This window comes from Chionomys nivalis, chromosome 8, assembly GCF_950005125.1.
Source record: "Chionomys nivalis chromosome 8, mChiNiv1.1, whole genome shotgun sequence".
Classification (NCBI taxonomy): domain Eukaryota; kingdom Metazoa; phylum Chordata; class Mammalia; order Rodentia; family Cricetidae; genus Chionomys; species Chionomys nivalis.
In genome coordinates, this window is record NC_080093.1 from 49212142 (window position 1) to 49227321 (window position 15180).

At 49.3% G+C, this 15180-nt stretch overlaps 3 protein-coding genes across 7 annotated transcripts; 1 reads left to right on the top strand and 2 right to left on the bottom strand.

Moving 5' to 3' along the window:
* Window positions 1-2025: 2025 nt before the first annotated feature.
* Window positions 2026-7951, bottom strand: LOC130880256 (sororin-like). Its single transcript, XM_057779203.1, has 6 exons — window positions 7827-7951; window positions 7559-7650; window positions 7410-7475; window positions 7290-7325; window positions 3123-3548; window positions 2026-2967 (listed from the first exon to the last, which is right to left on the bottom strand). Exons 1-6 carry the CDS (start codon window positions 7870-7872, stop codon window positions 2887-2889), a joined length of 747 nt encoding a protein of 248 aa, XP_057635186.1. The 5' UTR covers window positions 7873-7951; the 3' UTR covers window positions 2026-2886.
* Window positions 7952-8101: 150 nt separating this feature from the next.
* Zfpl1 (zinc finger protein like 1) lies at window positions 8102-12580 on the top strand. 4 transcript variants are annotated; one of them, XM_057778155.1, is made up of 8 exons: window positions 8102-8247; window positions 8559-8668; window positions 8899-9010; window positions 10381-10574; window positions 10688-10760; window positions 10838-10984; window positions 11595-11712; window positions 12147-12580. In XM_057778155.1, the coding sequence occupies exons 2-8, from the start codon at window positions 8567-8569 to the stop codon at window positions 12331-12333; spliced, it is 933 nt and encodes a 310-aa protein (XP_057634138.1). In that variant the 5' UTR covers window positions 8102-8247; window positions 8559-8566; the 3' UTR covers window positions 12334-12580. The 4 variants fall into 4 exon arrangements, with proteins under 4 accessions (XP_057634138.1, XP_057634139.1, XP_057634140.1 ...); XM_057778156.1 differs by having other exon boundaries at window positions 8102-8236; XM_057778157.1 differs by lacking the exon at window positions 8102-8247 and adding an exon at window positions 8318-8402.
* A 48-nt stretch (window positions 12581-12628) lies between these two features.
* Window positions 12629-13198, bottom strand: Tmem262 (transmembrane protein 262). Of its 2 annotated transcripts, none has more exons than XM_057780015.1 (3): window positions 13025-13198; window positions 12860-12927; window positions 12629-12731 (listed from the first exon to the last, which is right to left on the bottom strand). In XM_057780015.1, the coding sequence occupies exons 1-3, from the start codon at window positions 13196-13198 to the stop codon at window positions 12629-12631; spliced, it is 345 nt and encodes a 114-aa protein (XP_057635998.1). The 2 variants fall into 2 exon arrangements, with proteins under 2 accessions (XP_057635998.1, XP_057635997.1); XM_057780014.1 differs by having other exon boundaries at window positions 12655-12731; window positions 12828-12927.
* Window positions 13199-15180: the final 1982 nt, after the last annotated feature.

The following is a 15180-nucleotide window of genomic DNA, read 5'->3' on the forward strand; positions in this document are numbered from 1 at the left end:
GTTGTAATTAATATAGTTTATGTGATTATTAATGTCTCGGTGCCCGGGAAACTAAAGCAGTCTCCATCTACAAGGCACCTGGGGTGAGGCTCCTGTATTATTGTGTATTGCAAACGATACATAATAAAGGACTAGAGTCATGGGGGCATGTGACGCCCCCTTCAGTAAGACGTGTGAATTAGATGAGGAACCTTGGTATGAGGAAATACTTTGTGTAGTTTTCAATACACCTTTGTACAGTAGTTCAGGGTTCAGTTCAGAGACTAGACCTTCCTGCTGCCACACAGGCCTTAAGATTTCACCTTGGAGTACCTTCTTTCTCCAGCCATCCCCAGCTACACAAAGCACCCTGACAGTTGTGCTCTTACCCATGAATGTTCCTACAAGTTCCTCATCCACTGCCAACTTGTTGTGCCCACTTTTCCTGCTGCGCAAGCATCCCTCTCAGGACCCTGTTCATGGTGGTACTGGTGGGCTTACTCTGAGGGTGTTTCTTACTCTCAGTGTAGCATGTGATGTCCCATCTATTGGGATGGAAGCAGCAGCATTTCCCCAACTTTTCCCCCTCAGCATTAAGTCTGAAGTTACCTGCCACCCGTCTCTTCTTTCTTTACTGCCATAATGGTGCCCATGAAATGTATTGGCTGATCTCTCAAGAGCATTAACACTAAAGAAAACCAATGTCAGGTCCTTACAGTGCCATGCTCCAACTGTTTTGTGTTTTTTATTCCACCACCACCACCTAGAGTCAGGGTTTCTCTGTGTAGCTTTCACTGTCCTGAAACTCCCTCTCTAGACCAGGCTGTCTATCTCTAGGATTAAAGGCATGCACCACCACACCTGGCTATTTTTTTTTTTTTTTCGAGACAGGGTTTCTCTGTAGCTTTGAAACCTGTCCTGGAACTAGCTCCTGTAGACCAGGCTGACCTCAAAATCAGAGATCCGCCTGCCTCTGCCTCCCGAGTGCTGGGATTAAAGGCTGCATCACCACAGCCCAGCTTTTTTGTGTTTTAGATAGGATTTCCCTAGCTCTATTTGTCCTAGAACTCAGTATGTAATACCAGCTGGCCTCAGACTCAGAGATCTGCCTGCCTTTGCCTTTCTAGTGCTAGGATTAAAGCTGTGTGCTACACAGGTGGCCAGTCTTAAATTACAATATGAAGATACACAGTGAGTCTGCAGCATGATGGTGTAGGCAAAGGAGAGGACCCAGTGCATAGTGCTTGCTGTGCGAGCACGAGGACCTGAGTTCAGACCCCAGCACACACCTTAAAGTCAGATGCGGTGGCCTGTACCTGCAACCCTAGAACCAGGGAAGTGCTGGGAGAGGCGGATCGGGGTCTTGTTGGCCAGTCAGTTGAGCTGAGATGGTACAGAGAAAATGTAATGGCCTATATTTCACCAGAGGATGAGCTGGAATACTCACACTGCACAACAGCCTTAGCAATCACATCTTTGGTCTGCTGCTCAGGGGTAATCACAGCCCAGCTGCTAGGCAGCATCTTGGAGGGGCTGTTATATCTGAGCCACAGGCTCCTATGCTAGATGGAACTTTCGGAAAAGAGGAACAGGGCTGGAGTGTGACCAATTCCATATACCTCCCCGGGGAAAGAGGACTTAGCAGCCCTACCAGATCCAAGTCTTCCTTCCTGGGATAGGGGGGCTTGGGCCTTCATTCCAAGAAGCCCAACCTCAGAGGAACAGGGATCAGTCAGTCATTAGAGGAAAGTCAGGCTGTAGAGGAGCAGCCCAGGCATTCAGGGCTTCACACCAGCAGCTCTGTCTTCGACTAAATAGAAAACAGTTTACAAACAGGTAAAAACTATTTAAAAGTTTATTTACATTAAACCTTTCTCCTTGGGCTGCACATTAGTTCCGCAAAGGCCAGACGGGTTTGTAGTAATGGCAGCAATCAGCAGGGTCCAGCTCAGGGTCCACAGGAACCAGCGAGGACAAATTCTTCAGGTGTGCTCCACCCAAAACCATCCTGGTGTAAGAGTGTGCTTGCTTGCAGTTCTCATTCCCCACAGTTTCTCCTCCCATAAACTTGCAAAAATCCAATGGCGTTTGAAACCGTATCTTCTACCAGAGAGGAGTGGTAGGCAGGAGACATTTCCGCAGAGAGAGACCACGAGACACACATTTTAATTCCCAGCAACCCCCTCGGAATGGTCTCATGTGAGAGTGTAATAGTCAAGCTCACGGCCTCCAGTGAGCAGCTGTCTGGATCATGGGCAGTAACACCCAGAGCTTTCTCAGTGTAGTTGCAAAGAACCACATCCTAGAGCTGAGACTGCAGCTCATCAGAAAGAAAGAGATGTGGGTGAGGAGAGGATGGTCAAAGAGAGACCACAAACCCTGACTTGGTGGCATCTGGAGCCCACACTATGGAGTATGTCCACTGTGCCCCAAGCATCGGTACCTCATTCACCAATGTGTTAAGAGCAGAACACAGACACGAACAGCTCCTATGTAATAGTCACATGTGCTTAAAAAAAAAAAAAAAAACACCCAACTATGACTCCCTCTGCCTTTTTCATAACCCAGACTCCAAGTCCAGCTCCCCAGCCTGTGAGTTCCCTATCAGACTCTATAGAACGCTTTTACTGGTTGGTGGCCAGACTCCAAGCCACCAGAGGGCAACACCAGAGACAGCCCACGGCTGAACCTGTTTCTGACAGTGTGGGCTCAGAGCAGAATGGCTTCTCATCTCCAACACTGTGGAGGTAGACCGCCCAGGGTACTAGTTACAATATGACGGGGGCCAGCAACACCTTTCTGGATAACAAGGCCAATAAAGAGGACCTTACAAGTCCTTTCTACTCAAGGGCAATATGCACAAGGAGAGAGAGGTGAGAGCATGGCCGGGGGTACCCCCACTCTATCTCATTCAATCAGAAGATCAAACTGTTCAGCAGCTTCAAACTCAGCATTCATGGCCATAGCCCACTCATCCAGCTCCGATTTCTGGTGGGAAGAAATGAGGGCACATGAGCGGGGAAGGCAGTCATGTCAGCCAGAGCATGTAACTTACCCACACCCTCAGGGGCCAGAGCTGATCCTGGCCCCACACACTCCCTGCCTGTACAGTGCACCTGCAGGAGACCCTGCCCCTTACTCACCAGGATCTCTGGCACCTTCTTCTTTCGCTTCTCTTTCACAGCTGGAGGAGAGATACCAGGAAGGGTTGTGTCTGGAACCCAGGGCTTCACAGGTACCTTTGGAACTTCAGTTAACTTTGAACACACAACAGGTGAGACTCCAGGCAAGTCTTCAGGTCCCTCAAAGCCAAAGAAGGACCGGCGACCAGGAGTGGAGGTTGAGGCAGAACTGAGGCTCTCCAGCCGACTGTATGATCGTCTGACTTTCTGGGACATTTCCAAGTCTCTGATGTCCAGCTCTCCCTCCCCGGAGTTAGAGTCAACATTCTGAGCATACAGCACTGGGGTGCTGGTGGGGGTACCAGGGACACTGCAAGTCTTGAAGAGGTCCTCCTTAGTAGGGACCTTGAGAGGAGGGCTGTTTTCTTTTTCCAAGATAAAAGAGATCTGTATCGGGACAGGAGAGAGAACCCCTGTCAGCTAGGGGATTCAGGAAGGGAAAGACTGCATAGAAGACAGTTCTGTTTCTTGTGTATTTTATGGGGTTGGGGATGGGACACAGGGCCTTGTGTATGTAAGGCAACCGCTGTGCTGAGGAGCTCCACCCCTAGTCCAGGACAGTTTTTTACCCCCTAAGACAGGGTTTCTCTGTGAAACAGTCCTAGCTGTCCTAGAACTCACTTTGTAGACCAGGCTGGCCTTAAACACAGAGATCCGCCCGCCTCTGCCTCGAAAGTGCTGGGATTAAAGGCGTATGCGCTGCCACCCAGCTCAGGACAGATTTTGAGCAATGAACAGTCATGGAGCATATACTCATAATGCACAAACCCTGGGGTCTACTCCATTGCTGAGAAGAGAAGCATCACTGCTCCTGAGAAGCCACACACAAGATTCATTACATTTGCTACACTTGCTGCCACAGTCAATGTACCTGGCATAGAGCCACCTACCTCTCCAGCTGACAAAGTCCCAGCATACCCATACAGGCTTCATGGCCCCTTGTTTTGCCTGCATCCATGCATCTAATCTCACTCACGTTCTATGGGTCAACGCCACTGCTAAAGAGTTTTCCAAAATGTTCACCTCTTTACTGGTGACCTGCCCTACACCAGGGAATGTTTTGGGCACTGGGAATCTATCAGGGAAAACGAAAGCAGCATTGGCATCAGTGCCTCCACTGCATACTAAAAACACAAGATAGAAAACCGAGGATGGGCTGGAGAGATGGCTCAGTGGTTAAGAGCATTGCCTGCTCTTCCAAAGGTCCTGAGTTCAATTCCTGCATGGTGGCTCACAACCATCTGTAATGAGATCTGGTGCCCTCTTCTGGCCTGCAGACACATATGCAGACAGAATACTGAGAATACTGTATACTAAATAAATAAATCTTTAAAAAAGAAAAAGAAAACCAAGGGTGGGCACGTTTAAAAAGCAAAACAAGCCGGGTGGTGGTGCACACCTTTAATCCTAACTGATTAAGGTACACTGCAATACCACCTCTGTACACACAGGCTACCATGAAGGCTTTGACCCAAGGCCAATGGAGCCATAGCAAAGCTGGTCAGCAAAAACTTAACCTGACAATGTACTTGAGGCTCATGTGTTGGTCACTGTACCCCCCACTTTCAGTTTAAACAGGTCCTCCTCAGGGAGGCTGTCCTTCACCTGGGATTCAGATTAGCCCAGACTTTCATTTGCAGCTACTCTGCTACAATACCATTTTTAACTTCTAGTACAGCAATATAGCTATCTATATTATATAGTAACAGTGGCCTGTTACTAGTTAACTCAGTCATGCCACCCAGATGGGGGAAATTTCTTGAGGATCGGGGTCACCAGCTGACTAGCTAACTGTGTCAACGCCCAGAGTACAGCAGAACCTTGCACACTGAACTAATGGACACGAACTTGGCACCTAGTTTTCTGGAGGCCAAGACCTAGTAAAAGGACAAATCCAACGACACTCATGCTCTGATACAAGGAAGGAAGGAGAGTCCCCAAGGAACACTTCAGCTGGCTGTGGTGGCACATGCCTTCAACTCAGCACTTGAAAGCAGAGGCAGGCGATCTCTGTGAACTGAGGCCAGTTTGGTCTAGAGTTCCTGAACAGCCAGAGCTACATAAGAAAGTTAACTTGAAAACAAAGAAGCGGGACCACCCCGACTATTGTATCCCCATCGTCTGCATCCACAAAGCTCCCAGATTGTATTTTTTGAGGCAGGGTCTCTCTATGTAGACCAGGCTGGCCTTGAATTCAGACGTCCCCACTTTCACAGTACTTATGTTTAGAGGGGGGAAGATGTCAAATGTGTAAACGAGTATCCTATCAGATGTTGATAAAGATATTTCTAGAGAAATGTGTCAGGAAGCTCTCCGGGAAGAGTGTGAGAGGACATTTATACAGTCATTATCTTAGCTGGGCCACTGCCATCTTAACTCAAGGCTCTCTCCCTGGGTCCTAGAACTCCAATGAAATCACTCACATACCCCAGAGAAATCTTTCTGTTACATTCCAGCTTCACTCTGTCAGTACCTCAGTTAAAAGCTGGTTGGGGGCCGGGCGGTGGTGGCGCACGCCTTTAATCCCAGCACTCGGGAGGCAGAGGCAGGTGGATCTCTGTGAGTTCGAGACCAGCCTGGTCTACAAGAGCTAGTTCCAGGACAGGCTCCAAAACCACAGAGAAACCCTGTCTCGAAAAACCAAAACCAAAACCAAAAAAAAAAAAAAAAAAAAAAAAGCTGGTTGGGGTTGTCTTGATAGCAGGGCACCTGTTTAGCATGTGCACTATTCTGGGATTGACCTCCAGCACCACACATCAGAATAAGAAATCCCAGCACTCAGGAGGCAGAGGCAGGCGGATCTCTGTGAGTTTGAGGCCAGCCTGGTCTACAAGAGCTAGTTCCAGGACAGGCCCCAAAGCTACAGAGAAATTCTGTCTCAAAAAACCAAAAAGAATAACAAATCCAAACTGGGGACTATGGCTCACGTCCATAATTCCAGCACTCTGGGGCTTAGGAAGGAAGATAGCCTTGAGTACCAAGTCAACTAGACAAACACAGAAACAAAACATCATTGGGTATACTGGTTGCTGGTGCACACCTGTAATTACAGCACTTGGGAGGAACAGGAATTCAAAACCAGCCTTAACCACATACTAAGTTCAAGGCCAGGCTTGGCTATAGGAAACACAACCTCAAAACAAAAACACAAGGTGTTCTTGGGTGAACAACCAAAGTCCTTAAAAGTTCTGCCCAAATTACAAAAGCACATACATATAACTCATCTTTTATATTTGAACTCAGAGATACACTTGCCTCTTCCTTCAGAGTGCTGAAGTTAAAGGCTCATGCCACCACTTCCTGGCAACCGGAGCCATCTTTGCAGACTCCAAACACAACTCATTCTATAACCATTAACAATCAATAAAAGCAAAACAGATTTTTTTTTCTTTTGGTTTTTCAAGATAGTATTATTTTCTGTGTAGTCCTGGAACCCAAAGACCTCCTTGCCTCTACCTCCCAGAGTTCTGGGTTTAAAGACGTGTGCCACCAACGCAAAATGGTTTATAGAAGACCTGTGATTAGGGCATAACTCAGCTTTTTTTGTTGTTTTTGTTTTTTGAGGCAGGGTTTCTCTGCCTCTGGCTGTCCTGTAGATCAGGTTAGCCTCAAACTCACAGAGATCCACCTGCCTCTGCTTCCCAAGTGCTGGGATTAAAGGCGTGCACCACCACTGCCTGGCTCATTTTTAGAGCATTTTCACTATTTTCCTTAAAAGTTGAGTCATAGCTCAGCGGTGGTGGCCAATGCCTTTAATCTCAGCACTTGGGAGGCAGAGGCAGGCAGAGCTCTTAGGACCAGCCTGGTCTACAGCAACTTCCAGTTAGTTCAGGACAACAGGTTACGCAGCGAGACCTAAGGTGAAAATTCATGAAGGTCTCAAGAGGCAAACTGTTCTCAGCTGCCTGGGTATAAGTAGTGCTTAATATGCAGTGTGTCTAACCTTTCTTACTTTTTGAGATAAGCTGTGCAGCTTTGGAGCCTGTCCTGGAACTCGCTCTGTAGACCAGACTGGCCTCTGCTTCCCAAGTACTGGGATTAATGGCATGCACCACCACCACCTGGCTGTACCCTTATTTCTAAGGTGAACTGGATCCCACACAAATAAGGAGATGGAACTGAACTCACCCTAGGACTCCTTCGAAGCGTGTGGGCAGATGGGACCTGTAGGGATAACATCAAGCCGTCAATCAATAGCTAAGCCCAGTTTTGACATCTCACTCCCAAATCCCTTTCTCGGTTCCTCACCTCTACTGCGTGAGCCACGATCTTCTTCAAGACGATGGGCTTTCTGACCGGAGCCGCATGAGGTGTCTGAAAAGAGGACGAGAGATTACCATAAGCTTTACATTAATTCAAAGCCCTCTTGGTCAGAACCTGAGGAATTCGGATCGTACCTTCGGCCAAATTTCAGGAAGGATGTTTGGAAGATCTGAGCCAGATTTCCGCTGGAACCTCTTAGAAGACTTAGTAAGTGGAGTCCTGACTCCTGGAAAGGAAACATGTTTAAGGATAAGCAAAACGTGGTTCGAGTTAAAAAATAAGACAACAATCAAACGAAGCAAGATGCTTGACGAATTCGGGAAAGCGGGCGTCTTCCAAGGGGAGCTAAGCTTCGTTCCCCAAACGACGCGGCCCTACCGCTCTCGCGCGCCCGCCGCTCACCCGACCGCTGGGCGGCCCCTCCGGACCGCGTTCGCCGCTCCGACATGCCCACGATCCGGCTCAGTCTCCTCCGCAGTTGCCAACCTACGCTCTCGCCGACCGGGAAGCTTGTGTCCACAAACGTTCAAATTACCCGCCTAAAGAGGAAGGAAGCGGAAGTGACGCAAGAAGAAGGCCGGCCCTTGGACAACCTCTTTGTCGTCAAAGGTTTACGTCTTGCGTAAAGCCGAGGCGTGGCCTGGGGGCGCTGTGGCGTCATCAGCGTGCGCCGCACCCGGAAGAGACGTGGCAGCGGAGGGATAATCAGAGCGGCCGGAGCCGAAGGGAGCAGCGCTTCAGCTACCGGAGTGGGTCAACGCAGTTTCCGACATTCCGCGCTTCCCACCACTCTACGCAACTCGTCGCGACCGGTATCGCGGAGGTTCTCTGAGACCCAGAATGGGGTCTGCCTGATGGGGGCGGGGCCAAGAGGGGGTGGGGTCTTGGGGGCGGGATTGGTGATTTTGGAGTTCTTGATGGAGAAGTCGTCCGTCTAGGGGTTGGGTCGTGATGGAATGAGGGGTCGCCTGTGGTAAGGTCTGTGTAGGGGGCGTGGCTTTCCTCGTACTGAAGCCGTTTGGACTGGTGTGGAACGGGTCTGGGGGATTTAAAAAAAGAAACGAACTGGGTTGGTGAGAACAAAGTGGCAGTCACCAGAACCTGGTTTCCTGCTAACTCAGACCGTCTCCCTAGGATCGATCATGGGACTTTGCAAGTGTCCCAAGAGGAAGGTGACAAACCTGTTTTGCTTCGAACACCGAGTCAACGTCTGCGAGCACTGTCTGGTAGCCAATCACGCCAAGGTGGGTCGTTTGGAGCAGTGGCTGAGCAGGGCACTGGGTGGGCAGGCAAGATGGGCTCCTTCCAAATCCATGAGGTACTCTAGCTAGGTTGTAAGCTAACCAAGGACAAGGGCTTGGGTATAGTTCTCTCTGCTGGGCCTTCAGTACGTGTTCAGTTCATGCTCACTGGCTAAACAGAAAAACAAGGCAGGAGCCAGGACACCAGTTGTGCCATCTCTCTCCCACTCCAGTGCATCGTGCAGTCCTACTTGCAGTGGCTACAAGATAGTGACTACAACCCCAACTGCCGCCTGTGCAGCACACCCCTGGCCAGTCGAGAGACGACCCGTCTTGTCTGCTATGGTGAGGTCTGGGCAGCTCTGGGGTCTGGGCAGCTCCGGGGTCCAGCTTGGGCACTGGTCTGCTAGCACCCTTCTAGGAGCAAGACAGTGAGCCTCTCAAGCCTGGAGGCTAGAGCCTCAGATCCCGATCCTGTTAGGTGCTTCCCTGCTTTGTAAGCCTAGGCAAGCATTTTCCTTTCTCCTCTTCCTGCTCTGTCAGTCTTCAAGAGCTGGAGATGACTGTGAGCAAGATTCATTGTTCAGGAACGTTACTGACTCCAAGACTGAACAGAGAGGAAGCGCCTCCCACGTTACAGTTAGAGGGAGTCAGTAGCCACAGCCTAGTGTAAAAGCCTCAGCTTAAGTCTTTCAAGATGCCGGTGCAAAGGGGGCAGCTTTACCTGGTTTTCCCATGAAACTATGTGTATACTCATACAAAGGTGTACTTTAATACTCATGGGAGAGTTAGTGGATAATGAGTGTATATGAACACGTGTACCGTAGAATGCATGATGACATGAATGTATATGAACACGTGTACCGTAGAGTGCATGGTGACATGAACGTATATAAACACATGTATCGTAGAATTCATGATGACATGAGGGTGATTGATTCTGAGTATCAGCTGACATGAATGTACAGATGTGTATACCTTACATGAGTGACATCCAGTGTAGGTTGAGGGAATTGTTCTTGGGTTTGCTTATATTTTATAAGTACGTGTATATTTGTGCCTCTGGATATATGCATGAATCTGCGTATGTCTGGAAGCTTTCCTGAAAGTATTCTCTTTTTTTTTTTTTTGGTTTTTCGAGGCAGGGTTTCTCTGTGGTTTTGGAGCCTGTCCTGGAACTAGCTCTTGTAGACCAGGCTGGTCTCGAACCCACAGAGATCCGCCTGCCTCTGCCTCCCAAGTGCTGGATTAGGGATTAAAGGCGTGCGCCACCACCGCCCAGCCTGGAAGTATTCTAGTTTTTTTTTTTTTTTTTTTGAGTCTGGGATATCTCATGGGGATGACCTTGACCTCTTGATTCTCCTGCCTCCACCTCCCAAGTGCTAGGTTAATAGCCCAAGGAGTGTGATGAGTTCAGGCCCAGAGAAGACTCTTGATAGGGTAGATGGCATTTTCTTCCCAGCCACACCTTCTCCTTATGGACTGACCAAGTCTAATCTACTGTGATTTAGTACAATGGTATTCACAAGAAGGCTGAATGAAGCCTTAGAGACCAGGGGTGAGGAGAAAAAAGAATGGCCCTGGGTATCCACATATATGCCCATTCATTCCTGCAATGAGCTGGCAGGGGCAGGGCAGGGGGCATTGCTCGGCCTAGGCTAAGAGCCCACAGTTGTCTTTATCTTTCTTTTCCTTCTTATTTCATGGGTCCTAAGATCTCTTCCACTGGGCCTGCATCAATGAACGTGCTGCTCAGCTACCACGAAACACTGCTCCTGCGGGTTACCAGTGCCCCAGCTGTAATGGCCCCATCTTCCCCCCAGCCAACCTAGCTGGCCCCGTGGCTTCAGCACTGAGAGAGAAGCTAGCCACGGTCAACTGGGCCCGGGCAGGACTGGGCCTTCCTCTGGTGAGAGTCCCCCTGCCTGTCTGGTCATCTGTTTGCCCTGACCCCCCACCTGAGCCAGATTGGATGGGTGAGCAGCAGGAGTAGCCAGGCTGCTAACTTATTCCTTTCTCCAGATCGATGAGGCGATAAGCCCAGAGCCTGAGCCCCTCAATTCCTCAGACTTCTCTGACTGGTCCAGCTTTAATGGTAAGTGGTGGCCTCCATCTGCTGTCTGGGTGGGCCTTGCCTCCCTGCTCCACTGACAGTTCTTTCTCCATCCACAGCTACCAACCCCCCTGTGCAAGAAGAGATAGACAGCACGTCTGTTGCTCCAGCTTTCTACAGCCAGGTTCCCCACCCCCCTTCTTCCCCAAGCCACCCCGAGCAGCACACCGTCATACACATGGGTGGTGCTGAGGCCCTGACACACGGTGAGCTGGGGAATTTCCGCAGTCAGAGAATGGAAAAGTATGGGTGATTTGTGTGGCGAGAGCTCAGGAGCCCCATGTGGAATGGCTCTTCTTCACTCCAAGGACAGATACTGCCTTCCCACAATTTCCAAGATTGTTGGCTGAGGTTTTCTGTCTCACCAAGTCCCACATCCATTTAGTCCAAAGAAACACACAGAGGTCTACATTAATTATAAACTGATTGGCTTATTAGGTCAGGCTTCTTATTAATTTCTATAACTTATATTAGTTTATAATATTTGTCTATGTTAGCCACGTGGCTTGGCACCTTTTTTGGCAAGGCAGTCACATCTTGCTTGCTCTGTGTCTGGCTTCCTTTCTGGGTGACGACTGCAGGCTGAAACTTCCATCTTCCCAGAATTCTCGTTCCCCTACCTATACTTCCTGCCTGGCTATTGGCCAATCAGCATTTTATTAAAAATAATACAAGTGACAGGATAAAAGACCATTGTCCCACAGCACAAGATGCTCTGTTAGGTTGGGAGGGCAGGAGATTCTTTATCCCACCTCCACGCATGCCACAGGGCCAGTTTGTCTGAGCCTGTTCATGCTGGTGTTTCTATCCCTATAGCCCCAAGGAAGGTATATGACACACGGGATGATGACCGAACAGCAGGACTCCATGGAGATTGTGATGACGACAAATATCGCCGCCGGCCTGCTCTGGGCTGGCTGGCCCAACTTCTCAGGTACATGGAGACATGCAGGATGAGTGTCCGAAAGGAGAGGCCCCATGGTGGACAATTTAATGACAGTAGGCTTGTTCTGGGCACTGGCAGGATCCAGTGCCAGGGCCACAGTGAGGTCCTGGCTGGCAGGCAGGCTTACTATGCATGTCCTTTTCAGGGGCTGTGCCCTTTGAAATTGGGCTCTGAGGCCCCTTCCTGCTGTGATGTCACCTGATTTTTATTAGTCTCCTTCATGTTCAAGCTTCCAGGACAATTTGTGTGTTACTGGCTCAAGCTTCATAATAACCCCAGATGATGGCCAGTGCAGGGGAACAGGGGTGGTCACTCCCAGTGCACAGATAAAGAAATTAAGGCCTAAAGATAGTGGCTAAGAATTCTCTCTGTGCCAGGGCAGGGTCTTAGGGCCTCACCTGACTTTTGCTCATTCCTCTCAGGAGCAGGGCTGGGTCCCGGAAGCGGCCACTGACTCTGCTCCAGCGGGCAGGGCTCCTGCTCCTGCTAGGGCTGCTGGGCTTCCTGGCACTCCTTGCCCTTATGTCTCGCCTCGGCCGAGCTGCAGCTGACAGTGATCCCAATCTGGACCCACTCATGAACCCTCACATCCGTGTAGGTCCTTCCTGAGCCTGTGCTTGTCTGGGCCAGCTTAGGACCCGAAGTCCTGGGGAGAGAAGGTCGGGGAGGCCTGGGGGCTTTTCTCTACTCCTTTTCCTCAGTCCTGAGACACTACAATCCCCTGGACCAAGTCAGCTGGAGGCTGAGGCTGCAGGCCAGGTCTGTAGCCCTGTTGGTCGTTTTGGTCTTCACTTGCTGGTTCCTGGGTCTCCAGCCTCCTACTTCACCCTCAACGGAGCAGACAGGTGCAAATAAACAACAGACTTTATTAAAACACCTGAAGCAGCTTTTTCCATCTCCCTTCTCAGCCCTGTCCCCAATCCCCAGGCCTCAGTGGTTCTCCTCTCGGTAATTGATGGCCAGAAACTCCAGGGACATGCGGTTGAAGAACATGGCTCCATTGAGTACTGAGTGGAGGAGAGAGCCCATCAGCTCAACAGTTTTGTCCCCACTTCTTAGGGTTTCAAAACTCCCCCTCCTTGTAAGCACACCTCCCCACTCACTCAGGATGATCAGCGCAAAGCAGCGAAGAAACTTGTCACTAGTCATCTCTGCGTAGAGTGACCCCATGGCAGCCCAGCAGATGCTGATCACCTGGGAGAACTGGGAGAGGGTCCAGTGGGAGAGCGGCCCTAACGTAGACACTTTCATCAGCCCCTTCGCTTTCCCCAGCCAGCCCCCGAGCCCCTCCCAGACCTACTATCAGGACAACCGTGTATCGGAAGCTCATGCGGTCGTAGTGGTGGCTGACACAGAAGTTGTGAACATCACTAGCAAATACACCCATGTGTAGGAAGAAGAGCATTAATGCAGCTACGGTGAGCATCATGCCTGGAGGGAAGAAGAATACGGCTATTCGGTCCCGCCATCTCATCCTGGTCACAGCCTGGACTCAAGTCAGGCTCAGGAACTGGAGCAAGTGGTTAGTGTCCAGAGACAGGAAAGTCCTGCCATTCTAGGGTATTCTGGCAGAAACAGTAGTGTATTCCAGAGTGAGGGAGGCATTGAAGAGGACAAGGTTCTAGAACATAGACTGATTCCAACAAACAGAAGAATGTTTCTGAGTATTGAGATGTTCCCTTGTGGAGTGGCAGGCAGAATGAGCTGAACAGCAGGAGCCTGTGGTGTAGGCAAGGGGCAGCAGCCCACACCATTCTATCCTTTGTACTTCCTGGCAGCTCAGTATTCCCACGGGGACGTTGTACAGGGGACAGGCAAGGGCAGCTCAGTATTCCCACAGGGACGTTGTACAGGGGACAGGCAAGGGCTCAGAAAGGTGGGGGAGCATGTCCTAGCTCCACAACAGGCTTTTAGCTTTGATTGTTTGTTTTGTTTTTTTTTTGTTTTATTTTGTTTTTTGTTTTTCGAGGTTTTGTTTTGTTTTAAACACAGGATTTCCTTGCATAGCCCTGACTATCCTGGACTTTGCTCTGTAGACCAGGCTAGCCTCAGAGGTCCTCGTGTTTTAAAATAGAGAGCGCTGTTTTAAAGGTGCAAGCCACCATGCCGAGCTAGTCCACAGCAAGCTTTAGGCAGGTGAGTGGTTAGTGTGTAGATGAGTAGCTAAATGCTTTCCCAATGGAGGGAAGGCTTTGGCCAAATCCCAAGCTTTGGCTCTCTGAACTGAAACACTGGAGTTCATGTCCCTTGTCACCACAGATTTCAATAAGCAGAGACAGGAAATGAATCTAAACAGCCCTTTCTTCAGAGAATCTTCTGGATTGCTACAGACTGATCCACAAATCTGCCTCCCCCCTCCCAGTTCTGGCTACCAGATTTCATAGGGAACCAGAAACAGCAAGATGTAGCCGTCCCTCTGATTGGGTAGTTGGCCTCGTCCCTGAGTTCCACAGTGTCTGTGCTGTTTTCCTGTCACCTGTCTCTGTGCAGTGCTGGTCTGAGCCCTTCCAAGGCCTGTGTATTTTTATAGCATGAAGTACAAGTAATCTAAAGATTTCATTACTTTTAGTTAATGCTAATTAACTTAGAGTTGGTTTTGTTTGTTTGTTTGAAACAAGGTCTTGGGACTGGAGAGATGGCTCAGAGGTTAAGAGCATTGCCTGTTCTTCCAAAGGTCCTGAGTTCAATTCCCAGCAACCATATGGTGGCTCACAACCATCTGTAATGGGGTCTGGTGCCCTCTTCTGGCCTGCAGGCAGACACACAGACAGAATATTGTATACATAATAAATATTTAAAAAAAGAAAGAAAGAAAGAAACAAGGTCTCACTAGGCATCCCTGGTTTACTCTGGAACTCATTGTGTAGACAAAGATGGCCTCAAACTCACAGAGATCCACCTGCCTGTGAGGTGTGTGCCCCTATGCCCAGCCGCACTTATTTCAGTGTATGGTAGGTGGATTTAGAGTGCTTGCATAGCGTAGTGCGTATAGGACAATTTTCAGGAATCCAGTCTTGACTGCTGAGCCATCTTGACAGCCCTTTTTATTATTTATTCAGTTTTTGAGACAGGTTTTATATAGGCTAGGTTGGCCTCAAAATTACTATAAGGATGATTTTGACCCCTTCCTAATCTTTGCTCCTGAATGCTGGGACTCTAGGTAGGAACACACCACCGTGCCTGGTGGTTTTCTTTTCTTCATTTTTAAATTTATTTATTTTATTTTTTCTGTATGTATGAGCATTTTGTCTGCATACACATGTGTTCCTGGCTCCCCATGGAGGCCAGAAGAGGACATTGGATCCCCCAGGATTGGAGTTACAGACAGTTGTGAGCCTGGGAACATGGGTCATCAGATAGAGCAAGTACTTTTAATTGCTAAGTCATCACTCCAGCTTAAATTCACCTTCATAAACTATAGCTTCATAGGCTGAAATCTTCATATATACAGTTTCT

Bases quoted from the DNA above. Each gene is read 5' to 3' on its own strand.
- LOC130880256 (XM_057779203.1), bottom strand. From the start codon at position 7,872: ATGTCGGAGCGGCGAACGCGGTCCGGAGGGGCCGCCCAGCGGTCGG. The intron at 7,651-7,826 runs GTGAGCGGCGGG...TTTCCTTTCCAG, and splicing joins AGGGGCCGCCCAGCGGTCGG to GAGTCAGGACTCCACTTACT. The intron at 7,476-7,558 runs GTACGATCCGAA...TCCTCTTTTCAG, and splicing joins TTCCTGAAATTTGGCCGAAG to ACACCTCATGCGGCTCCGGT.
- Zfpl1 (XM_057778155.1), top strand. From the start codon at position 8,567: ATGGGACTTTGCAAGTGTCCCAAGAGGAAGGTGACAAACCTGTTTTGC. The intron at 10,575-10,687 runs GTGAGAGTCCCC...TCCTTTCTCCAG, and splicing joins CAGGACTGGGCCTTCCTCTG to ATCGATGAGGCGATAAGCCC. The intron at 10,985-11,594 runs GTGAGCTGGGGA...CTATCCCTATAG, and splicing joins TGCTGAGGCCCTGACACACG to CCCCAAGGAAGGTATATGAC.
- Tmem262 (XM_057780014.1), bottom strand. From the start codon at position 13,198: ATGAGATGGCGGGACCGAATAGCCGTATTCTTCTTCCCTCCAGGCATG. The intron at 12,928-13,024 runs GTAGGTCTGGGA...ACCCTCTCCCAG, and splicing joins GATACACGGTTGTCCTGATA to TTCTCCCAGGTGATCAGCAT. The intron at 12,732-12,827 runs GTGAGTGGGGAG...TCCTCCACTCAG, and splicing joins CTTTGCGCTGATCATCCTGA to TACTCAATGGAGCCATGTTC.